This window comes from Diabrotica undecimpunctata, chromosome 4 (genome assembly GCF_040954645.1).
Source record: "Diabrotica undecimpunctata isolate CICGRU chromosome 4, icDiaUnde3, whole genome shotgun sequence".
In the NCBI taxonomy this organism is placed as follows: Eukaryota; Metazoa; Arthropoda; class Insecta; order Coleoptera; family Chrysomelidae; genus Diabrotica; species Diabrotica undecimpunctata.
The window spans coordinates 87,481,335-87,507,958 of NC_092806.1; the positions used below are offsets into that span (position 1 = coordinate 87,481,335).

Sequence of the window (26,624 nt, forward strand, 5' to 3'; positions counted from 1 at the left end):
ATCTATGACGAGCAAGTAATTTATTGTTTTAAAGAGGATAATGAACATTGGTCTCTGTAAAAATATATGTTGGTGATAGACGGTTCTCCGATAGCCATCAGGCAACAATTTCCCCTGATCATGTTTATAAAACATACAGAATGCACGGTATATACCTAACCCTAGTTGACAGTGCACTTTGCACGTCCCGTCTCACGATCAACTAATAGGTTTAAGTACAACTCCCTTCGTGAATGTACACAGGCGTGAATCCGTGCAGGAAAAAGTCGACCATCCTTTTTATACTCCGTAAAGGACCATAAAATATTCAACGTTAAGATATTTCAGGTATATTACCAAAGAAAAATTAAATTAAATACATTTTTAGAGTACATATCGTTATTAAGTATATATATCTATATATATATATATATATATATATATATATATATATATTTATATATATATATATATATATATATATATATATATATATATATATATATATATATATATATATAGTTTTAGAGTATATACTTTGTGAAAATTGAAAGTAAATATATAATGTTATATAAAAGAAAAACTCCATCGAGTCCAAAAAGCCATCGAGTAAAGACATGACTACCACAATACGCTACGATAACTCTAAAACCGAAGTGCTGTACATGAAATGATAGAAAAAATGCATAAAATATCTGATATAGAAACATGTAAGACAGAAAGCATGGACATTAATGATAGAAAATGTATAAAATATCTAACGTAGAAACACTGCTGTACATAAAATAATAGAAAATGTATAAAATATCTGACATAGAAACACGTACGGCAGAAAGCATGGACAATAATGATAGAAAGTGTATAAAATATCAAACATAGAAACACTAGTGTACATAAAATGATAAAAAAATATATAAAATATCTGACATAGAAATACGTAAGAGAGAAAGCATCGACAATAATGATGGAAAATGTATAAAATATCTGATATAGGAACACGTAAGAAAGAAATGCTGTACATAAAATGATCGAAAATGTGTAAAATATCTGACATAGAAACACGTAAGGCAGAAAGCATGGTCAATAATGATAAAAATGTATAAAATATCTAACATAGAAACACTGCTGTGCATAAAATGATGGAAAATGTATAAAATATCTGATATAGGAACACGTAAGAAAGAAATGTTGTACATAAAATGATCGAAAATGTGTAAAATAACTGACATAGAAACAGGTAAGGCAGAAAGCATGGACAATAATGAATGAAAACGTATAAAATATCTGACATAGAAACACGTAAGACAGAAATGCTGTACATAAAATGATAGAAAATGTGTAAAATATCTGACATAGAAACACGTAAGACCGAAATGCTGTACATAAAATGATAGAAAATGTCTAAAATATCTGACATAGAAACACGTAAGGCAGAAAGCATGGATAATAATGATCGATTTACATGTAAAATTTGCTAAATAAAGAATAATTATATATCGAAACCGGCAGAGTCCGGCAACATATTATTCAATTGACAACAATGAACATAGATGTAAACAACAAAAAAATCTTTAATATCCCCATCACAAACATCGCTAACACTGAATATTACCAACAGGCCAAGGTCTACTCGAATGGTGTTACGATGAAAAAAGGAATATTTATGTGTTAAAAAAAAAAGGTTACTCTAGAGTTTAAATACGACAAAAAAAATGTTTATTGCTGTAATACAGATGCTAGGAAATAAATAAAAGTAATGTTTAAAGTATTTGTTTTTTTTTTGTTTATAACTCAGTTGTTGAAATGACTTATTGTAAATACAAAAAAATGAAAAAATGAAAAAATCTAATAGAATACCTGCAGAAACACTTTACAACAATATTTTTAACAAAATATGGTGTGTACAAAAATATTATTCAGCAAAAGAGTGAGAATTTTAAACGTAATACAAGAAAATTAAACATATTTACAAATAATATTGCATGTTTTAAATAATGCAGAAATAAATTAACACTATGGCAAACTTAGAATGATGGTGTATAAAATCAAATACGAGCCCTCTAAAATATATAAAATAGTACTCACTTTTTAATTTTTATTTGTAGCACAAACACCAAACGAACACGCTATCACAAAAGTTAAATACACACTGTGAATATAAAAGAATGTATTCGTTCATTAAATAGGCAGGCTGGTATGACGTAACTCAACCGGAAATATAACATGCTCATTCTTGTAACACGTGCACCAGTAGAAGAGGATGCACTTACGCCCACTTTTTGTCCCCAGATCTAGGGAAAAAAAACTGTTCCGGTCTTATGGAGAATAGGGCAAATTTCCCCAGCCCCGTATCTCAAATTTCCCCAGATTCCGCTCGGCCCACCGTGACCACAACCTCGGTGCGTATAAGATTTTAATCAAAGTATTATTTATTAAATAAAAAATTTTACCATGTGTAGGACTCGAACCCGCGACCCATACGTTCATGACTAGGCGCCCAGACTACTAGACCAAACGGTCATTTGAATTAGGTAGGCGTCAATAGGTATATAAAAAAAGTATTTATCAAAGATGGTCATGACGAAGCAATCCGTGTACAAACCGTAGAGACATCCAGACGGCTCAGCGTACAACAACATGCAAGGTATCGATGGAAAGGGGAGGTGGTAACGAATATGTTAAGATAAAAACAAAATGCAAAGACATTGCCAAAACGGCACTAAGCTTGTAACGTCCAAACCGCTCACCGTACAACAACGTGCAAGGTATCGATGGAAAGGAGAGGTTGTAACGAACATGTTAAGATAAAAATAAAACGCAAAGAAATTGTCAAAACGGCACTAAGCTTGTAATGTCTAAACGGTTCAACGTACAACAACGTGCAAGGTATCGATGGATAGGGGAGGGAATAATGAATATGTTAAGATAAAAATTAAACGTTAAGACATTACCAAAACGGCACTAAGGCTGTAACGTCTAAACGGTTCAACGTAAAACAACGTGCAATGTATCGATGGAAAGGAGAGGTGGTAACGAATATGTTAAGATAAACAATGTGTAAGATATCGATGAAAAGGGGAGGGGAGAATGAATATGTTAAGATAAAAATAAAACGTAGATATTGCCAAAACGGCACTAAGCTTGAAACGTCCAAACAGCTCAACGTACAACAATGTGTAAGGTATCGATGAAAAGGGGAGGGGGTAACGAACATGTTAAGATAAAAATCAACCGCAAAGACATTACCAAAATGGCACTAAGGTTGTAACGTCCAAACGGCTCAACGTACAACAATGTGTAAGGTATCGATGAAAAGGGGAGGGGCAATGAATATGATAAGATACAAATAAAACGTAAAGACATTGCCAAAACGGCACTAATCTTGTAACGTCCAAACGGCTCAACGTACAACAACAAGCAAGTTATCGATGGAAAGAGGAAGTTGTAACGAATATGTTAAGATAAAAATAAAACGCAAAGACATTGCCAAAACGGCACTAAGCTTGAAACGTCTAAACAGGTCAACGTACAACAATGTGTAAGGTATCGTTGGAAAGGGGAGTTGGGAACGAATATGTTAAGACAAAAATTAAACGCAAAGACAATGCCAAAACGGCATCACGTCATCTCTCCGTTGTTATGGGTCAGATCGTGACGTGCGAGGTATCGATGAAAAGGGGTAACCAATACGTTAACACAAAAACAAACGCAAAAGACATTGCCAAAACGGCACTAAGATGTAACGTCCAAACGGCTCAACGTACAACAACGTGCAAGATATCGGTGGAAAGGGAAGGTTGTAACGGATATGTTAAGATAAAAATAAAGCGCAAAGGCATTGTCAAAATAGCACTAAGCTTGTAACGTTCAAACGAATCACCGTACAACAATGTGCAATGTATCGATGGAAAGAGGAAGTGGTAATGAATATGCTAAGATAAAAAGCAAACGTAAAAATATTGGCAAAAGGATACTAAGCTTGAAACGTCTAAACAACTCAACGTACACCAACATGCAAGGTATCGATGGAAAGGAGAAGTGATAATGAATGTGTTAAAACAAAAAAAAGCGCAAAGACAATGCCAAAACGGCACTAAGCTTAAAACGTCTAAACAACTCAACGTACGAAAACGTGCAAGGTATCGATGGAAAGGGGAGGTGGTAATGAATATGTTAAGAGAATAAGCAAACGTAAAGACACTGCCAAAAGAACATTAAACTTAAAACGTCTAAACAGCTTAACGTACAACAACGTACAAGGTATCGATGGAAAGTGGCGGTGAGAACGAATATGTTAAGATAAAAATCAAACGTAAAGACATTACCAAAGGACACTAAGTTTGTAACGTCCAAACGGCCCAACGTACAACAACGTGCAAGGTATCGGTGGAAAGGGAAGGTTGTAACGAATATGTTAGGATAAAAATAAAGCCCTAAGGCATTGTCAAAACGGCACTAAGCTTGTAACGTTCAAACGAATCACCGTACAACAATGTGCAAGGTATCGATGGAAAGAGGAAGTGGTAATGAATATGCTAAGATAAAAAGCAAACGTAAAAATATTGCCAAAAGGATACTAAGCTTGAAACGTCTAAACAACTCAACGTACACCAACATGCAAGGTATCGATGGAAAAGAGAAGTGGTAATGAATGTGTTAAAATAAAAAAACGCAAAGACAATGCCAAAACGGCACTAAGCTTAAAACGTCTAAACAACTCAACGTACGAAAACGTTCAAGGTATCGATGGAAAGGGGAGGTGGTAATGAATATGTTAAGAGAATAAGCAAACGTAAAGACACTGCCAAAAGAACATTAAACTTAAAACGTCTAAACAGCTTAACGTACGACAACGTACAAGGTATCGATGGAAAGTGGCGGTGAGAACGAATATGTTAAGATAAAAATCAAACGTACAGATATTACCAAAGGACACTAAGTTTGTAACGTCCAAACAACTCAACGTACGACAACGTGCAAGGTATCGATGGAAAGGGGAGGTGGTAATGATTATGTTAAGATAAAAATCAAACGAAAAGACATTGCTAAAAGGACACTAAGCTTAAAACGTCTAAACAACTCAACGTACGACAACGTGCAATATATTGATGGAAAGGGTAGGTGGTTATGAATGTGTTAAAATAAAAAAAAAAACGCAAAGACAATGCCAAAACTGCATTAAGCTTGAAACGTCCAAACGGCTCAACGTGCAGGGTATTGATGGATAAGGGAGGTTGTAGCGAATATGTTAAGATAAAAATAAAGCGCAAAGACATTGCCAAAAGGACACTAAGCTTGAAACGGCTAAACAACTTAACGTACGACAACGTGCAAGGTATCGATGGAAAGGGGAGGTGGTAATGAATAGGTTAAGGTAAAAATCAAACGTCAAAACATTGCCAAAAAGGAGACTAAGCTTCAAACGTCCAAACGGCTCAACGTACAACAACGTGCAGGATATCGATAGAAAGGGGTGGTGAGAACGAATATGTTCGAATATATTCGAACGAATATTGTTATGGAAAGGGTAGGTGTTATTAAATATGTTAAGATAAAAAAGCAAACGCAAAAACATTGCTAAAACGGCAATAAGCTTGAAACGTCTAAACAACTCAACGTACGACAACGTGGAAGGTATCGATAGAAAGGGGAGGTGGTAATGAATATGTTAAGGTAAAAATCAAACGTAAAGACATTGTCAAAAAGACACTAAGCTTAAAACATCTAAACAACTTAACGTACGACAACATGCAAAGTTTCGATAGAAAGGGGAGGTGGTAATGAATACGTTAACACAAACAAAGATGACGGTATTCTCAAAAGGACACTAAGCTTGTAAGTCTAAACGGCTCAACGTACAATAGCGTGCAAGGTATCGATAGAAAGGGGGTGGTCACGAACATGCTAAAACAAAACACAAATGCATAAACATTGCCAAAACGGCACTACAGCAAATCTCTGTTGTTATTAATCAGATTACTACGTGTAACACGTTAACTGAAAGAGGAGCGATATTCAATACGTAAACACAAAAAACAAAAGACAAAGACATTGTCAAAACGGCACTATATCGGATCTATTTTGCTACTAATCGGATATAGAAAATAATGATCAAAGCAGTCTACATGCAAACATTAAAAAACATCGAAAATCATGAGAGGCAACACGTAATAAAAATACTTTAAAAACCATCAAAAAACATGAAAGGCAACACGCAAAAAGTAATAAACACATACAGCCAAGAAAATAATATTCACAACCAGTACACATCAAAGAAAATACGGTTAAAATACATACTCAATTATGCAAACGAGACATGAACCTGTAAATTAACAACAAAGAATTTCAAAAACGTAGCGAGTACATACCCAGACAGGCGTAATCTTTGGAAAAAAAAACGAGAGACAACCGAACAAAAATTTGTGAAATATGCTCAAATACAACAAAACTATGTTAAATACTGTCAAAATAAATTCCTGCAAAGAAAAATGAACAAAATATGGCGTGAACAATGGTAAAATATAATAAACTATGTAAATTACAGTAAAAAAAAACACTCTACAAAGAAAGAAGAAGCAAAAAAAATAACAAAAAACATAACAGAAGAGGTACTAATGTGTACAACAAGTAAAAAAAGTAATAAACACGTACTGACGGCTAGCAAATAATGTTCAAATAAAATCGACATACAATGAAGTAATAAAACACTTATCGATGGATAGGAACTAATGATCAAAGCAGTCGACATACAATGAAAAATACATTTAAAAAACATCAAACTTATAAGAGGCAACACAAAAAAGAAATAAGCACCAATCGACTAATAGGAAATAATGATCAAAGCACGTGACATGCAATGAAAATACATTAAATAATATCAAAATTATAAGAGGAAACATACAAAACAGTAATAAACACCTATCCATCGGAAAGGTAATAAAATACAGTTAATACAATAAAATATATTGAATTATGCTAAAAACGAGACATGAGACTGACAATTAGCGACAAATAGCAAAGAACATCAAAAAACGTTTACAAATACCTGAATACATATCCGATAGATGTAATCTTCACTGTAGTGTCTGTGTGCCTCTGCATGTCTCTGCGTACCTCTGTCTACGTGTCACAGATGGCTCTGTGTGCCTCTGCATGTCTCTGCGTACTTCTGTCTACGTGTCACAGATGGCTCTGTGTGTCTCTGCGTCGAATGTCACGTCATTCACGTCATTTCACGTGACATTTCACGAGAAATGTCACGTCCTGCGTCGAATGTCACGTGATTCGCGACTCAGGACGTGATATTTGACGTGAAATTACATGAATCACGTGACATTCGACGCAGGACGTGACATTTCACGTGAAATGTCACGTGAAATGACGTGACATTCGACGCAGAGACACACAGAGCCATCTGTGACACGTAGACAGAAGTACGCAGAGACATGCAGAGGCACACAGAGCCATCTGTGACACGTAGACAGAGGTACGCAGAGACATGCAGAGGCACACAGAACCATCTGTAACACGTAGACAGAGGTACGCAGAGACTATCTAACCTAATACATTTACCATCTTAAGACACACTTTGACCTTTGACAGTGTTAATGGCGTATGCGTGAAATAATCAATTACGGTGGGGAAGCTGTACTGGTAGATAAATTTAACGACTTCGTTAGGACTCTTTTAGTCTAGTGATACAGTTTTGAGAGTTCAGTTCTTTGTTCTTAAGCATTCAGTTAAAATATGCATATTTTGTCAAAAAGCGCCTATCTGGCTCTTTTGAGTGTCAACGGCATTAATGCTCTTTCGTCAGAGGATATGGCAAAGGATTACGAAGAGTCACCAAGAGAATGGTATCATTTAATCTTAAATGAGAGTGACTTTGCTCTTCTAGTATATGCTCCTAACGTAAAATGGTATTCTTCTTTTTCTTGGGCGACCAACTGACCTTCTGCCATCGGGTCTTTCCCAGAATGTGGCGTTCAGGAGTCTTTCGTCACTCGATCTTAGTACGTAGCCCACCCATCTTATTCGGTTTGCTTTAATGTAGCGTACTATATTTTCATCTCCATAAACGGTCTGGAGTTCATCATTGTGTCTTCTTCTCCATTCTCCTGTTGTCTCTTCTCTGCAAGGCCCATAGATAGTCTGCAGTATCTTTCTTTCCAGTACCAGTAATTTTGTCGTTTCCCGCTGGTTCAGAGTCCATGTCTCGCTTCCATACGTTATTGTGGGACGAATTATTATTTTATACACTCTTATTTTTGCTTGTATTGAGACTATTTTTGATTTAGATTGAAAGAATATTGTGTTATTCATTATTTGTTCATAATCCCAGCTTAGAAAATTAGCCAAAATAGTAAACATGTTTATGTGTATTTTCAAGTTATCGGTTTTTTGTTATCAATGCATGGGCTGGAAGCACTTGGTTGTACAGTTTTCAAATCAGTATGTAAGTGTTCAGTCATCAAAATTAAACGTCGTATTCTTCAGAAACTATATTGTTACACACCGCTAGTATTCTGTGATATTTAACGGTACAAACGGCGTGTGACACTGCAGTGACAGAGTCTGAAGCATCTGCAACATACATCCACTGTTAGTGTGTCTACTGTTTCTGTGTTATTTTCTGAGAACACTGGGGTCGATGTGTTCTGTACATAGACAATGCAGCCGTAGTGTGAGTGTTTTCGCAAATAGTGTTTACTCAGACAAGTAATGATTATCATATATAGTTGCTTATTTTTACATAAAACGCATGCTGTATTCTGTTTTTCGTTATATATTTGCTTATTTCTTTTGCAGGTATTTATTTGTGACTGTATTTTAAATATTTTTATTTTATTTCAGCATTTTTTTTTTTCACTTTAGATTTTGCTTCTTTTCCTTGCAGGGGTTTATTTTTGACAAAAATTTACATGTAGTTTTAATTATCTTTTTAGCATATCACCCCTGTATATTTGTTTATTTCTTTGCAGTTCTTTATTTGCGACAGCAGTTTACATAAGTTTATTGTATTTGAGCATATTTCACAGATTTTCGTTCGGTTGTCTCATTTTTTCCAAAGATTACGTCTAGCTCTACTCTACCATTTTGGCACTGTTTTTACCTTTACCTTTAGCAGTATTTTGGTAGATATTTCTGTGTTTTCACTGTATTTCGACGACTTATGCACTAATTTCTTTTGCCATCGGATGGTGACTAGTAATTTTTGTTTATGCATAACACCTCTTGTCCTTTGTGATGTTTTTTATTGCTACGATTACATGATAAATGCTAGATTGCTTTTTCCATTTTTTACATTTTGTGTGTATGTTTTTTGATGTTTTTAATGTATTTTTCACGGTATTTCGTCGACTTTATGCATTATTTTTTTTACGGCTGCTGGGAATATGATTTTTAATGTTTTATTTTATTGTTATTGTGTTTAGGCGACTTGTCCTTTGCTTTTTTTTTGTGAGACGGTATATTTGCCGTGAGGTTGTAACCCTTCTTGTTTTACATATTAGCACCTCTTCTGTTTTAAGATATGTTTGTTCGTTATATATATTTTTTCGTTTATTTCTTCGTAGGTAATTATTTTTTAACTGTAGTTTACATAGTTTTATTGTATTTTAACATATTTCACAGAAGTTCCGTCTTTTTGTCCCGTTTTTCCAAAGATTACATCTATCGGATATGTATTCAGGTATTTGTAAACGTTTTTTGATGTTCTTTGCTATTTGTCGCTAATTGTCAGTCTCATGTCTCGTTTTTAGCATAATTCAATATGTTTTATTGTATTAACTGTATTTTATTACCTTTCCGACGGATAGGTGTTTATTACTGTTTTGTATGTTTCCTCTTATAATTTTGATATTATTTAATTTTTTTCATTGCATGTCACCTGCTTTGATCATTATTTCCTGTTAGTCGATTGGTGCTTATTTCTTTTTTGTGTCGCCTCTTATAAGTTTGATGTTTTTTAAATGTATTTTTCATTGTATGTCGACTGCTTTGATCATTAGTTCCTATCAATCGATAAGTATTTTATTACTTCATTGTATGTCGATTTTATTTGAACATTATTTGCTAGCCGTCAGTACGTGTTTATTACTTTTTTTACTTATTGAACACATTAGTACCTGTTCTGTTATGTTTTTTGTTATTTTTTTTTGCTTCTTCTTTCTTTGTAGAGTGTTTTTTTGACTGTAATTTACATAGTTTATTATATTTTACCATTGTTCACGCCATATTTTGTTCATTTTTCTTTGCAGGTATTTATTTTGACAGTATTTAACATAGTTTTGTTGTATTTGACCATATTTCACAAATTTTTGTTCGGTTGTCTCTCGTTTTTTTTCCAAAGATTACGCCTGTCTGGGTATGTACTCGCTACGTTTTTACAATTCTTTGTTGTTAATTACAGGTTCATGTCTCGTTTGCATAATTGAGTATGTATTTTAACCGTATTTTCTTTGATGTGTACTGCTTGTGAATATTATTTTCTTGGCTGTATGTGTTAATTACTTTTTGCGTGTTGCCTTTCATGATTTTTTATGTTTTTTAAAGTATTTTTATTACGTGTTGCCTCTCATGATTTTCGATGTTTTTTAATGTTTACATGTAGACTGCTTTGATCATTATTTTCTATATCCGATCCTCCTCTTTCAGTTAACGTGTTACACGTAGTAATCTGATTAATAACAACAGATATTTGCTGTAGTGCCGTTTTGGCAATGTTTATGCATTTGTGTTTTGTTTTAGCATGTTCGTGACCACCCCCTTTCTATCGATACCTTGCACACTATTGTACGTTGAGCCGTTTAGACTTACAAGCTTAGTGTCCTTTTGACAATACCGTCATCTTTTGTTTTTTGTGTTTACGTATTGAATATCGCTCCTCTTTCAGTTAACGTGTTACACGTAGTAATCTGATTAATAACAACAGAGATTTGCTGTAGTGCCGTTTTGGCAATGTTTATGCATTTGTGTTTTGTTTTAGCATGTTCGTGACCACCCCCTTTCTATCGATACCTTGCACACTATTGTACGTTGAGCCGTTTAGACTTACAAGCTTAGTGTCCTTTTGACAATACCGTCATCTTTGTTTTTTGTGTTAACGTATTCATTACCACCTCCCTTTCCATCGAAACTTTGCATGTTGTCGTACGTTAAGTTGTTTAGATGTTTTAAGCTTAGTGTCTTTTTGACAATGTCTTTACGTTTGATTTTTACCTTAACATATTCATCACCACCTCCCCTTTCTATCGATATCTTCCACGTTGTCGTACGTTGAGTTGTTTAGACGTTTCAAGCTTATTGCCATTTTAGCATTGTTTTTGCGTTTGCTTTTTTATCTTAACATATTTAATAACACCTACCCATTCCATCGATACCTTGCACATTGTCGTACGTTGAGTTGTTTAGACATTTCAAACTTAGTGTACTTTTGTCAATGTCGTTGCGTTTTATTTTTATCTTAACATATTCGTTGTCACCACCCCTTTCTATCGATATCCTGCACGTTGTTGTACGTTGAGCCGTTTGGACGTTTGAAGCTTAGTCTCCTATTTGGCAATGTCTTGACGTTTGATTTTTACCTTAACCTATTCATTACCACCTCCCCTTTCTATCGATACCTTCCACGTTGTCGTACGTTGAGTTGTTTAGACGTTTCAAGCTTAGTACCGTTTTGGCATTGTCTTTGCGTTTGCTTTTTATCTTAACATTTTCGTTCTCACCTCCCCTTTCCATCGATACCTTGCACGTTGTCGTACGTTAAGTTGTTTAGCCGTTTCAAGCTTAGTGTCATTTTGGCAATGTTTTTGCGCTTTATTTTTATCTTAACATATTCGCTACAACCTCCCTTATCCACCAATACCTTGCACGTTGAGCCGTTTGGACGTTTCAAGCTTAATGCAGTTGTGGCATTGTCTTTGCGTTTTTTTTTATTTTAACACATTCATAACCACCTACCCTTTCCATCAATATCTTGCACGTTGTCGTACGTTGAGTTGTTTAGACGTTACAAACTTAGTGTCCTTTGGTAATGTCTTTACGTTTGATTTTTATCTTAACATATTCGTTCTCACCGCCACTTTCCATCGATACCTTGTACGTTGTCGTACGTTAAGCTGTTTAGACGTTTTAAGTTTAGTGTTCTTTTGGCAGTGTCTTTACGTTTGCTTATTCTCTTAACATATTCATTACCACCTCCCCTTTCCATCGATACCTTGCACGTTTTCGCACGTTGAGTTGTTTAGACGTTTTAAGCTTAGTGCCGTTTTGGCATTGTTTTTGCGTTTTTTTATTTTAACACTTTCTTTACCACTTCTCCTTTCCATCGATACCTTGCACAATGTTGTACGGTGATTCGTTTGAACGTTACAAGCTTAGTGCCGTTTTGACAATGCCTTTGCGCTTTATTTTTATCTTAACATATTCGTTACAACCTTCCCTTTCCACCGATACCTTGCACGTTGTTGTACGTTGAGCCGTTTGGACGTTACAAACTTAGTGTCCTTTGGTAATGTCTTTACGTTTGATTTTTATCTTAACATATTCGTTCTCACCGCCACTTTCCATCGATACCTTGTACGTTGTCGTACGTTAAGCTGTTTAGACGTTTTAAGTTTAATGTTCTTTTGGCAGTGTCTTTACGTTTGCTTATTCTCTTAACATATTCATTACCACCTCCCCTTTCCATCGATACCTTGCACGTTTTCGTACGTTGAGTTGTTTAGACGTTTTAAGCTTAGTGCCGTTTTGGCATTGTCTTTGCGCTTTTTTTTTGTTTTAACACATTCATTACCACTTCTCCTTTCCATCGATACCTTGCATGTTGGTGTAGGTTGAGTTGTTTAGACGTTTCAAGCTTAGTATCCTTTTGGCAATATTTTTACATTTGCTTTTTATCTTAGCATATTCATTACCACTTCCTCTTTCCACCGATACATTGCACATTGTTGTACGGTGATTCGTTTGAACGTTACAAGCTTAGTGCCGTTTTGACAATGCCTTTGCGCTTTATTTTTATCTTAACATATTCGTTACAACCTTCCCTTCCCACCGATACCTTGCACGTTGTTGTACGTTGAGCCGTTTGGACGTTACATCTTAGTGCCGTTTTGGCAATGTCTTTTGCGTTTGTTTTTGTGTTAACGTATTGGTTACCCCTTTTCATCGATACCTCGCACGTCACGATCTAACCCATAACAACGGAGAGATGACGTAATGCCGTTTCGGCATATTCATACCCAACATATTCGTTCGGGAGTTGGGAACATATTCGTTCCCAACTCCCCTTTCCAACGATACCTTACACATTGTTGTATGTTGACCTGTTTAGACGTTTCAAGCTTAGTGCCGTTTTGGCAATGTCTGCGTTTTATTTTTATCTTAACATATTCGTTACAACCTCCTCTTTCCATCGATAACTTGCTTGTTGTTGTACGTTGAGCCGTTTGGACGTTACCAGATTATTGCCGTTTTGGCAATGTCTTTACGTTTTATTTTTATCTTAACATATTCATTGCCCCTCCCCTTTTCATCGATACCTTACACATTGTTGTACGTTGAGCCGTTTGGGCGTTACAACCTTAGTGCCATTTTGGTAATGTCTTTGCGGTTGATTTTTATCTTAACATGTCCGTTACCCCCTCCCCTTTTCATCGATACCTTACACATTGTTGTACGTTGAGCCGTTTGGACGTTTCAAGCTTAGTGCCGTTTTGGCAATGTCTACGTTTTATTTTTATCTTAACATATTCATTACCCCCTCCCCTTTTCATCGATATCTTACACATTGTTGTACGTTGAGCCGTTTGGACGTTACAACCTTAGTGCCGTTTTGGTAATGTCTTTGCGGTTGATTTTTATCTTAACATGTTCGTTACCCCCTCGTCTTTTCATCGATACCTTACACATTGTTATACGTTGAGCCGTTTAGACGTTACAAGCTTAGTGCCGTTTTGGCAATGTCTTTGCATTTTGTTTTTATCTTAACATATTCGTTACCACCTCTCCTTTCCATCGATACCTTACACATTGTTGTACGCTGAGCCGTTTGGACGTTACAAGCTTAGTGCCATTTTGGTAATGTCTTTACGTTTTATTTTTATCTTAACATATTCATTACCCCCTCCCCTATCCATCGATACCTTGCACGTTGTTGTACGTTGAACCGTTTGTACGTTACAAGCTTAGTGCCGTTTTGACAATTTCTTTGCGTTTTATTTTTATCTTAACATGTTCGTTACAACCTCTCCTTTCCATCGATACCTTGCACGTTGTTGTACGGTGAACGGTTTGGACGTTACAAGCTTAGTGCCGTTTTGGCAATGTCTCTAAAAGAGCACTACATAATATATTGGTTATTCATGAAAGTATAGCGACATATGTGACATCATATAATACAATGGACGACAATAGACACACTATAAAGTAAATTTGCATTTATTGACCTAAAGAAGGCCCCTGACGCAGTAAAAAACAAACAACCAGTCGAATCCTAACATGTGACACATCAAATGAAAGGGGAAGATTTAACGAATATAGTAAGATAGAAAAACAAAACATATTGAATACTAAAAAGGCACTATACACTATCTTTGCTATTAATGAACTTATAGCGACATACGTCATACAATATGATGCTATGGACGATAATAGACACACTATAATATCAATTTACATTTATTGACCTAAAGAAGGCCTCTGACACACTAAAACAAACATCCAGTCGAAACCTAACATGTGACACATCAAATGAAAGGGGAGGAGCTAACAAATATATTATGATAGAAAAACAAAACATGACCACTAATAAAAGGGCACGATACACCATTTTTAATAATAATAAAATCATAGTAAAATACGTTATATAATAATAATATAATATAAAATAAAGTGATAATTAAGCGTTGAAAAAGCGATGAAAAGTGATCACTTTTCATCGATTTACATCGCTTTTTTAACATTTTTAAAAAATTTCTATTTATCAATGATTTTTACATGTCTCTCTATGGGATCAACAAGTGCGTAAAGCGATTAAAAAGCGATAAAAAACGATGAAAAAGCGATAAAAAGCGACAGTTTTTTCATCGCTTTTACCATGTCACGTGCTCCCGTCAAATGTCAACGTAATTAAGTTTAGACAGAGTTTCGATAGGTAATTTATTAGGTTAACTCGTGTCACGCGTCACGTCAAAACGTCACTTTTGCGTCCAAACGTCACGTTTTAACATCAAAATATCACCCGCCACATATCACGTATAAACGTCACATTTTTACGTGAAGACGTCACGCGTCACGTCAAAACGTCACGCATCACGTCAAAAACGTCACGTTTTAAAGTCAACACGTCACACCTTACACATGTATAACATGGGAGTAAAGCGTCTTTTCGTCCCTTGAGGTCCCTTGAGTAAAGTTAGCGATGGTTGAGCGATAGTTAATTTATTAGGTTAGGTCGGGTCGCTTCGCGGCATCACCTGTGCGCTGTCAACTAGGGTTAGGTATATACAGTGCATTCCGTATGTTTTATAAACATGATCAGGGGAAATTGTTGCCTGATGGCTATCGAAGAACCGTCTATGACCAACATATCAACAAAATCAGATAAATAACAACGAAGATTGTTTGTTTGAACATAATTTATGGATGGTAATCATTCATTGGTTAGTCTTCGTCATAATTGGATTATATCTGAATATCATTGTAAAATGGTTATTGTTGTAGATAAAATATAATATGCAACAAATCGAAAAATAGTCATCTTGGAGGTTTATATATAGTACTGGATATTTACATAAGACTCTTGACTAATTATACGTTCAGATGAAATCTGTGTGTATTAGTGAGTGTTCAGCGGAGACTCTTGTCGAATTGTACGTTCAGTGGAGATTTGTGTATAGTAGTGCTCGTTCAGATGTGGCTTGTAGAGAACGTTTAGGTCCTTATCGGTTTGTGATCATCCAACTCATATCTATGTCGAGTAATATACTTTAGTTTTTTGAACATACTGGAAGAATGGTAAACATTCGTTTGTTAGTCCTCGTTATAATTGGATTATATCTGAATATCGTTGTAAAATTGTTGTAGATAAAATATAGTATGCAATAAAACGTTATCGTATACCAATAATCATATTTGTGAGTTGTGTATAGTAGTTACTGTTCGGAGGATACTTATAATGACTGCTCAGATGAGATTTATATATTTATGTATAGCAGTTGATGACCTACATTTCCGTCTTTCCCGTGGTGTCCAATATAATACTTTTTGTTATTCTGTTGTCGTTAATTTCGTTTTTCCGACAGATTTTCTTTAGCGATTGTTCTGTACCATCTTGCGTCTGGTATACGTCTGCTATAAATCTGATATGAGTTAGATCGCGTCTGGTATATGTCTTATATGAGTTAGATTGCTTCTGCTATACGTCTGCTATGCCTTAGATTGCGTCTGCTGTACGTCTGCTATACGTCTGATGTACGTCTGATATACGTCCGCTATACCTCTGCTATACTTCTGATGTACGTCTGATATACGTATGCTATACGTCTGATATGCATCTGTTATACGTCTGATATGAGCTAGAACGCGTTAGATTGCGTCAGGTATACGTATGCTATATGTTAGATCGCGTTAGATATCTGTTAGCTGATGTTTAAGCATTGAAACTACGTTTTAAGTATATTAATATAGCGTGGTTGGCAGTATATGTCAGACATGCGTTGGACCGCGTCAGAGATGTTTACCTTTTAGTAAAAATCTTTAGATCAGTTTATCGATGTATTTGATCAACACTTTATATAGATCCGCATTAATTTTTCAAATCATTAAGTGTTTGGCAGCCAGTTGAGTAAGACGTGGCTATGGGTGAAGAATACGCCGTATGTATTTAGAAAACTAACATTGGTAACTTATTAGGTACCATTTATCGTCTCAACTTCATTATTGTTGTATATCAATGTTCTTATACAATATTTACCTTTAGTGATATACTTGGACTTTTTTACAATTAATTTTTTTCGATTATTCAATATGCGCAATCCTTTGTGGTATTTTTATATACACATATTAATGTCAGATTATGTTAAACGGCTATGTAGCTTAGATATGTGCATGCTTAGCTTTGATGCGGGATATAGAGACCCATCACAGCCAACTTTAACAAGTAATATCGAATTAATAACCAACATGCTTTTTACATTTTTTATCAATTTGTTTCTGTATCTCTCTCCCCATTTGATGACGTATGTGGAAATGTTCATCATCCTCTTATGAAAACTTTTAGTATTAAACGCTTGATTTATACAATGTAAACCTTTTATATCAGTACATATTATGTTAAACGGCTTTACGTCTATACCTTTTTATATTAATAACACATGTTAAATGTTTCTAAATCGTGTGATATAGAATATTATGCCTAATATCAAACTAACTGCGCTAAACGGGTGCGCGTACGGTTCATACCACTATGTGCAAATCTTTCGCATCTCATGTACATTTAATATATTTTTTTTATACCAATTATCGGCACATGTTATTATTAACCTCCGTGCCTTAGCGATGTGCATGATTAGCTTCGGTGCGGCTGGTCGTAAGTTCTAGTCCCACTCGAGGAAGAATTTTTTATTTAATAATAATTAATAATTTAATAATTTGGATTAAAATTGTCTTATAGATAGTAGATAATAGTTGAAATACAAAAATAATATGTAAATTAATTCATATTAAAAATAACTAATTACTGGCGGTTGGCGTAGGGATGTGGCGACCCCACCGCCCAAAGGTGTTTTAACCTTTGCAGTCAGCCTAAGGTAGCAAGTAGATACTCTTCTACGACCCCGGTAGAAGACAGATCTGCTAAAGGGACGCAACCCTATCTTAAGCAAGCCTTGACTTTCTCCACAGTCCCCTACCAAGGAGAAGTCATGTCCTAACCAAAATTTCCATCAAATTCGTACATATCCATTACACATCCTAACCCACTACCAATACGCACTGGCCCGCGCGGTAGTGAAACGGCTAAACCCCCCTCCTCTATTCATGTATGCAAAATTCAGGAAACGAACGGCCCTTAGTGCCCGGCTACTCCACTACCTCCGATCAAGGTAGCGGTCGGAAGAAAGACGGAGTAGAGGGTGCTAAGAATCCCCGGGTTAAACTAGGCTACCATAGACGACAACCTATGCATATTGCTTCATATAATGTGAGAACAATGTCATCAGAGTCTAAATTGTTAGAAATGGTGGAAGAGCTAAAATCAATAAAGTGGAACGTAATGGGTCTCAGCGAAGTCAGAAGAAGAGGAGAAGAACAATATACTCTTAAATCTGGCCACTTATTCCATTTCAAGGGAGAAGACAATTCGTCAAATGGTGGGGTTGGATTTATCGTACACAAACGACATGTACCAAACATATTAAAAATAGAAAGTGTAAGCTCGAGAGTTATCACTCTAATCTTAAAGTTGAATTCGAGATATAAATTAAAATTGATACAAGTGTATTCACCAACGACAAGCCACACAGATGAAGAGATTGAAATGTTCTTTGAAGATATTAGAACAGCCCTGAAAAGTACTAAGACGTTTTATACTCTGATAACAGGAGATCTTAATGCTAAGCTGGGAAATAAAGAAGACCAAAGTGAAACCGCACTAGGAAACTACGGCTATGGAGAAAGAAATGAAAGAGGGACCATGCTTGTAGATTTTTTACACCAAGAAAATCTTTTTTCTATGCACTCATTCTTTCAAAAAAAAGCCCCAACGAAAGTGGACGTGGAAAAGTCCAGACGGTTTCACAAAGAACGAAATAGATTTTATCATTGCTAATAAAAAATAAATTGTACAAGATGTATCTGTTTTAAACAGATTTACAATTAGAAGCGATCACAGATTGATCCGAACAAAAATTCTGTTCAATTTAAAGAATGAACGAACAAACATGATAAAATCAGACAATCGTAAATGGACCCCGCCCGAAAATACAGACCACTTTCGTGACATCATTGACCATAACCTTCAACAAATCAACGACGAAACACAGGTCGAAGTTTTAAACGAAAGTATCGTAAAAGCCCTTAAAGAAGCGGAGAAGTTGTGCTGTCCTAAAATGAAGAAAAAACATGAGAAAATAAGTCTCAACACTAAAAATCTGATCGAAGAAAGAAGGAGGCTAAAGGACAGGTATAACACCAACTACGCAGAATTTAGTCAACTCAGTAAAACAATAAACAAAGAAATCCGAAAAGACATACGGCAACATAACATGAGAGAGGTGACAAGGGTGATAGAGAAAAATAGAAGTCTGAAAGTTCTAAGACACAACATGTCCACAGGAAAAAAGAACATACATAAGTTAAGAAATAAACACTGATAAGGAGTAATAAGGAAGAAATACTGAAAACAGTGGAAGACTTCTACAGACAACTCTATGAAACAAGTGAATCCGATGAAAGACGCCCCTTACCAAAGATAGAGAATCAAGGCTTAGAATTAATGCCGAACATAACTGTTGACGAAATTAAAAATGCACTTCGGGTGATGAAGAACAATAAATCCCCAGGTGAAGACAGGGTAATGACCGAAAGCCTAAAACTAGGAGGAAATAAGCTCTTACTGACACTTGCTAAACTGTTCAATAAATGTCTGTGCGAAGCGATAACACCGACGCAGTGGAACAACGCGGAAATCATCTTACTTCATAAGAAGGGAGATATCAGCGACCTTAGAAACTACCGCCCCATTACCTTGTTGTCACAAGTATATAAGCTATTTACAAGAGTTATTACCAACAGGCTAGGAAGTAAGTTGGATGTCTATCAGCCAAGAGAGCAAGCAGGTTTTAGAGCAGGATATGGCACGAATGATCATTTGCAAGTAATTAAGAACTTAATAGAAAAGAGTGTTGAATATAACAAGCCATTAGTCATGATATTTGTTGACTACGAAAAAGCTTTCGACACAATAAGTCATCAAAAGATGTTAAAAGCCTTAACAGAGTGCCGTATAGATCATGGCTATATAAACATGATAAAATACATCTATCAAAATGGGACAGCAAGTGTGAAACTGGCAGATAAAAAGACCAAGGTATTTAAAATAAAACGGGGAGTGCGACAGGGAGACACAATTTCGCCAAAATTGTTTACAACATTATTAGAGCATATGTTTAAGAACGCAAATCTGAGTGAAAAAGGAATTAATGTCAATGGAGAAATGCTTAGTCATTTGAGGTTTGCTGACGATATTGTCCTTTTTGCTGACAGAATCGATGATGCAGTATCGCAACTGGAGAAACTATACCTAGCCTCCCTACAAGTAGGATTAAAAATCAACCACACAAAAATACAAATCATGACAAATCTTGTGTTAAGCGAAAAGATTTCAGTAAATGACATGCATATTGAAGAAACCACCTCATATAAGTACTTAGGACATGAGATACGCATAGGAAGAGATAATCAAACGTGCGAACTAAGCCGCCGCATAGGACTCACTTGGGTGGCATTCGGCAAGTTAAGCTATGTTCTTAAATCAGAACTGCCTATGTGTCTTAAAAGAAAAGTCTTTAATCAGTGCGTGTTGCCAGTACTTACATATGGTGCAGAGACATTAACACTAACCAAGAAAGTAAGAAATAAAATTTGTGTTACCCAAAGAGCCATGTAACGATCGATGTTAGGCATTTCTCGTAGGGATTGGATCACGAACAAGGAAATAAGACGGAGAACAGGAGTGACAGATGCCATAGAAAGAATTATGACCCTTAAGTGGAACTGAGCGGGGCACATAGCTAGAATGTCGGATAACAGATGGACACAGCGAATAATACAGTGGAGACCGAGACAAGAAGCTCATCGAAGTAGAGGTCGTCCACCAACAAGATGGTCTGATGACATAAAACGGATCGACAAAAATTGGATGCAAACAGCACAAAACAGAAATACATGGAAAAGACTGAGGGAGACCTATATCCAGCAGTGGATAGATCCGGGTTAAATGATGTGTGACGGTGCCCGGTCAAACTATGACGTCATCACGGGGCGTGACCGGAGCGCGGACGGGGCTTCTGACGTCAGGGGTCAAAGGTCAAAGTGAGCTATCGAGAGGCGCGGACGGGGCTTGTGACGTCAGGGGGTCAAAGGTCAAAGTGAGGTGAAGCGAATACCTTTCTACTATTACTTGTATGAGACATTCTTATTGAATTTGATAATTAACATGCGATTTTTAAAAGCCTCCTATCGATAAATGACCGATTATGGACATATTTTTCAGTTCAGCTTGCTTAAAAATTGAGGTTTGATTTTGTGTATTTATTTCCTATGAAAGTGATGATTCATTACTTACTTCACCAAAGATCATTTAAAACACCTTTAATGCCCAGTTGCACCAACAGACTGTAAATCAACTGATTTGCTAACCGTCAATTCGACGATTTAAATCAACGATCAATGGTTATTTTTCAAACGAGTTGCACCATTCTAAAAAACTATTGGTTTACAAACCGACAATTTATACGTGGCAACATTGCATGAGTACAGATTATTTTGATTATTTCATTCGAATCGGAGTGTAATCTGTCAAAAAGATTGTCAACAAAGAAAGTTTTGTAAGGAACATTGAACCAAAGAATATAGACGTTTATCTATCATAATCTTATATTATATACATATCTTATATTTGGTAACATATGCATTATATCTTCCAAATCGTCAGAAGATGAACTCGACGACGACGATGATGATAAATCCATTTTTTTAAATTATAATCTATAATACTTTAAACAAAATCTTTGCTAAAAACACTTTAATAATATAAACAGTGTAAAAGTGAGGTTAAAAACAGTCGATTTTTTAAATAACCGTAGAAAATCGGTTGGTTACTTTTGACAGATCAAAAACAGTCGGTTCCAATCGAGTAATGATTGGTGCAACATATTCTAAAATAAACGGGCAATCCAAATCAAAAAATCAATCGTTTATTTGTTGGTGCAACTGGACAGAAGACTTTGATTTTGTTAAACTTTTTATGTATATTTAATTATTAACGATATATTTATACTAATTACTGTTTGATAAGGAGCTTGTCATCGGTACTTGTTTACGGTTCGAATGTTCGAACTAGAATTCGATTTTAAGGTATGTTTTCTAGTTTGTTTTGTTAAGTCAAGCTTTTTCTCTTCTAGTATAACTGTTCCATTGTAGCACGCCTTGAACAGATTTGTCACATGTCCAAAAAAACATGTGCGTGCCATGCTTTACCAAGTATAATAACAAAACTATTCTACAAAATTCAAAGAAAGCTCAAAGTAATAAAACTTACCACTCCAATTAAATCTCCTTTTCCATATTCACCCACCAGTTCCTTTTTCCCATTTTTATGAGTTATCACAGAACGCAATCGACCAGATAAAACGATGTAAGTAGAATCGCTTTCGTCATCTTGTCTGTATATGGCTCTACCGGACTCCATAAATATCCAGTCCAGAGCAAAATCGACTTGTCTTACAAAGGGAGATAATCGCCTTACTACGGAGTGAGCTATATGGAGAACTATTTTGGGTTGGTCTTTCATTAAACTAAAACAGAATAAAGGACATAGCTTATTCAAATCCACATCGGCATATTTAATTCCAAAATATTTAAGGATACTCACGTATAAAATGTACTCTTGGAAATTAAAGCTATTCTTGTTAAGTGTTTAGCTCTAATGGTGAAAAAACTTGGTTCCCCCGTCAGTACTGCTAATCCTCCTACTATTTCACCAGGATGCGCAGTGAACATGTGAACTTCATCTTCACCTTCGGTGACTCTTTGAGAGACCACCAGAGCACCGGCGATTATATATACAAGAGCTGCATCCTAAAATTCCAAACATAAAATCAATATTGTATATGTAAGTCGGAGCATAAATATTCATTTATTTAGATTTTAACACAAATTATATAAGATTAACAATATTTTTTGCTGCACAAAAAATAAGCGTACCTCGTTCTACTTAACATTCTGCTAGACCCATTTCGGGCTTTTACCTTTATCACACGGCACTTGCAAAGAATATGATATATTAAACAAAGTATTATAAAAAAACATACAGTGATGAGTGTCTTACCACCCGGCTTTTTAACGTAAGAGATAGAAAACACAGTTACCTTGTGAAATAAAAAGAGATGAAACTTGTAGAGGTGAGAAATAATCGATAGAAACCTATAATTTACATTATATTACATTACCACTATCGATAGTCTCACACCTTTAGACGTTAGCTTCGAGCTAAATCACCTCGGTCATAATTATTAAGTGTAACGTCGTATGTGTGACGTATTTCCATTTTTTAATTTCGCATAAAGTAAAAACTGATTGACCACAATAAAGCAAAAATGTGAACAAAATAATTTAATTAATAGTGATTATTTAATCTAAAGTTTTAAATTATTAACCAAGAATAATTTCTACTATGATTTGAGGAGTTTCATACACTCTTGTCACGAAATAATAATCAATCCTTCGTGGATTAGTGGTAAGAATTCGACACTGCGACACTGACGTTGCAGACGATTAGAGTTCAAAACCCACATGTGGTTTTCTTTTCTTTTTTTTTTAATAATTTGAAATTATGCAGAGATCGTTTTGCTTTGAATCACTAAACATCTATGTCAGTCGTTACTAGTATTAGAAGTATTTAAAGTTAAACATAAATATCTTATTGAAAAAACAGTATTGTCGTACTTTCGAAAATAAGGTAAAAATTCTTCAAAATTAAAAGAACGTTTAAAGTATATTTAAATAAGTAAAAATTCTACAAAAATAAAAAAAATATTGTAAATAAACGTATTTACAATATGTTCAAATAAGCCTTGATTAGCAGCAGAACAATAACCCAAACTGTCACTAATTAATTATAAAAGTCTGATGGATCAGAGTTCAAGGCACGATGTTCTCATCCAGGCGCTCAGGTTTCGAATCCAATATGAAGGTTTATTTTTAAAAATTAAAATTTGAAATTATGCAGATATTATATCGTTTTGCTTTAAATCAATAAACATTTATTTCAGTCTTTATTAGAAGTGTTTATAGTAAAACATGAAAATCTTATTGAAAAAACAATGTCGTACTTTCGAAAATAAAGTAAAAATTATTCAAACATAAAAGAACGTTCTAAATAAATGTACTTACAAAAAATGTTTAAATAGGTAGAAATTCTATAAAAATATTCTAAATAAACGTATTTTATTCTAATGAAATGTATTTACAAAAAATGTTCGAATAAGCCTCCATTAGCAGCAGAACGATAACCCAATATATTATAAAAGTTTCGTCTAACATTAATTAATGTTTCTGGCCTAATACCTCTCATTGAATCAGAGATCTTTTCTCTTAATTCTTAGAGAGAATTAGGCCTATCGTCTTCAATTCCATATAGTTTGGGCTTGATATATCCCCACATAAAAAAATCACAAGGTGCAAGATCAGGTGATCTTGCAGGCCAAAAAATATCTCCGTGGCCACTAATCAATCGATTAGGAAAAGTCGCACTGAGATATTCACTGACAATGCGAGAATTACGTGCAGGACAACCATCGTGTTGAAACCATATGGAATCGAAAGGTATTGGTAAATTACGAAGGGCTCGGACAATTTGATTTTGCAGAAGTTCCAAGTATTTCCGCCCAGTCAACATACCGTCTATAAAAAATGGACCAATGACATGATTCCCTATTATGCCTCCCCAAACATTTACTTTTCGAGGACGCTGGGTACGAGCAACATAAATCTGACGACGATTTCCTCGAGACCAATACCGAGCATTCATTGAATTGTGATGGCCATGCAATGAAAACGTACATTCATCGGTGAACAAAACGTTCTCTAAAAAATGTTCATCTTGATGTGACATTTCCATTGCAGTTTGACAAAATTCTAAACGTCTATATTGATTCCCAGGGAATTGTTCGTTGGATTTATGAAGTTTATAGGGACGGTATCCATGTCTTTTCAAAATTTTACCTACTCTAAATCTTGAAATTCCATACTGTTCTCCGAGACGTGACGTTGATTGGATAGGATTTTGCTCAATACTTGCACAAATCAAAGTGTCCCTTAGTTCCTAATCTGACTGAATAGACTGAATTGTTGATCGTGCTGGAGCCGGCCTATTTGGAAACATATTTACAAATTGTTGTCTAATCATGTTGTCTGATAATCCATTCACATGTCAGACAACAATTTGCACTTTTTCCTCGACCGTTAAAACCATTTTCACGAATTGTTTTTTCAATAAAATGTTTCTGTTTACCGTGCAAAAACGCTTCTCGATATGTTATTATTTGATGGCTTGGCTTGATGATTTTGTTAGCTGTAAAGCAGGCAGCTGTTCGCGCGGATCCATTCCAATGTTGTCAATTGTTTTGAAAATAATTACCTGTACAGAAGAATTGATATTAACACTGATAATTTAGTGATTGATTTGATATTAAACAGTCTTCACCGGATTATTTTGCATTCACAACTGAAGACTGTAAAACTGGAATTAAATTTGAATTATTTTGTATTTCTATTTTATACATTGGAATAAGAATAAATTGTAAATAATGAGTTTTTCGAAAACCTGTTACCTAATGTGTATCATATTTTCTATTATTTTTTGATTGAGTAAAACAAAAATTTTATCCTTGGTGTGAATTGAACCCCAATCTTCTTGTCAATTGACCACGTCTCTAACTATTACACCAATTCCACATACAGTAATTGTTTTCGGACAGAAAATACCTACCTTTAGTTTAGTCAAATATTTCAGTTGAGTTATTTTTATTATTAAATAAACTTAAAGATTTATAATTTAAAACCGCTACTAATTAATGTTTTTTACTATAATATATCTTAATTTATTCAATCATTTATTCTAACATCAGAAATTATTAAAATAAAATATTTTCGAGGTCATCCGTATAATTATGACTGAAGGCAAATAGCCACGTCTAATAACTAGCTTTATCTCGTACTATCTCACAACTTAATCTGTCTTCTATCCTTTCCGCTATTTTGCCGGGTGGTAAGGCACTCATCACTGTAGAAGTTAAAACACTTCACGATTGTATTTAGGTATATACCTCTTTTTATATACCTAAATACAATCGTGAAGTGTTTTAACTTCTGTATGTTTTTTAAAACGATGGTATACAGCCAACTACTGGGATTTTCCCATTAATTTTTTTAAAGTATTATAAGATTAACAATATTTTTGCTGTACAAAAAATAAGCATATCTCGTTCCATCTCATTCGGTTAGTTATTTCGGACATTTACCTTTATCACACGGCACTTGCAAAGAATATGTACTATTAAAGACTTTTTGTTCCATTACCGTTATCGATCGTTGTATATTATGTTGCCTACCATGCGGCATATGTCATGATGTTTTTCTTCTACCAGACCCACGTTTTCCTTGGATCTTTCCCTGAATGATTAGATGTTTTAGATGTGAAAAGTTCATATGTTTCAGTGTCTCATAATGTGGCCTAAGTATTCCAGCTTACGTCTCTTTATTATATTGACCAGTTGTAATGTTTCATTGAGGCGTCTAAGGACATCCTCATTTCTAACTCTGTCGACCCAACTTATCCTTGGTAATCGTCTGTATACCCACAT

The 26,624-nt window shown here is 35.0% G+C and overlaps 1 protein-coding gene across 1 annotated transcript in view; it reads right to left on the minus strand.

Moving 5' to 3' along the window:
- The window catches only part of sws (patatin like phospholipase domain containing sws), a 1,321,526-nt gene that overhangs the window by 745,240 nt on the left and 549,662 nt on the right, over positions 1 to 26,624 (minus strand). Inside the window, exons 9-10 of the mRNA XM_072529876.1 lie at positions 22,634 to 22,839; positions 22,301 to 22,556 (exon numbers count right to left, since the gene is read on the minus strand). Coding sequence (XP_072385977.1) covers positions 22,301 to 22,556; positions 22,634 to 22,839 — 462 coding nt within the window. The remainder of the gene's footprint in view (positions 1 to 22,300; positions 22,557 to 22,633; positions 22,840 to 26,624) is intronic.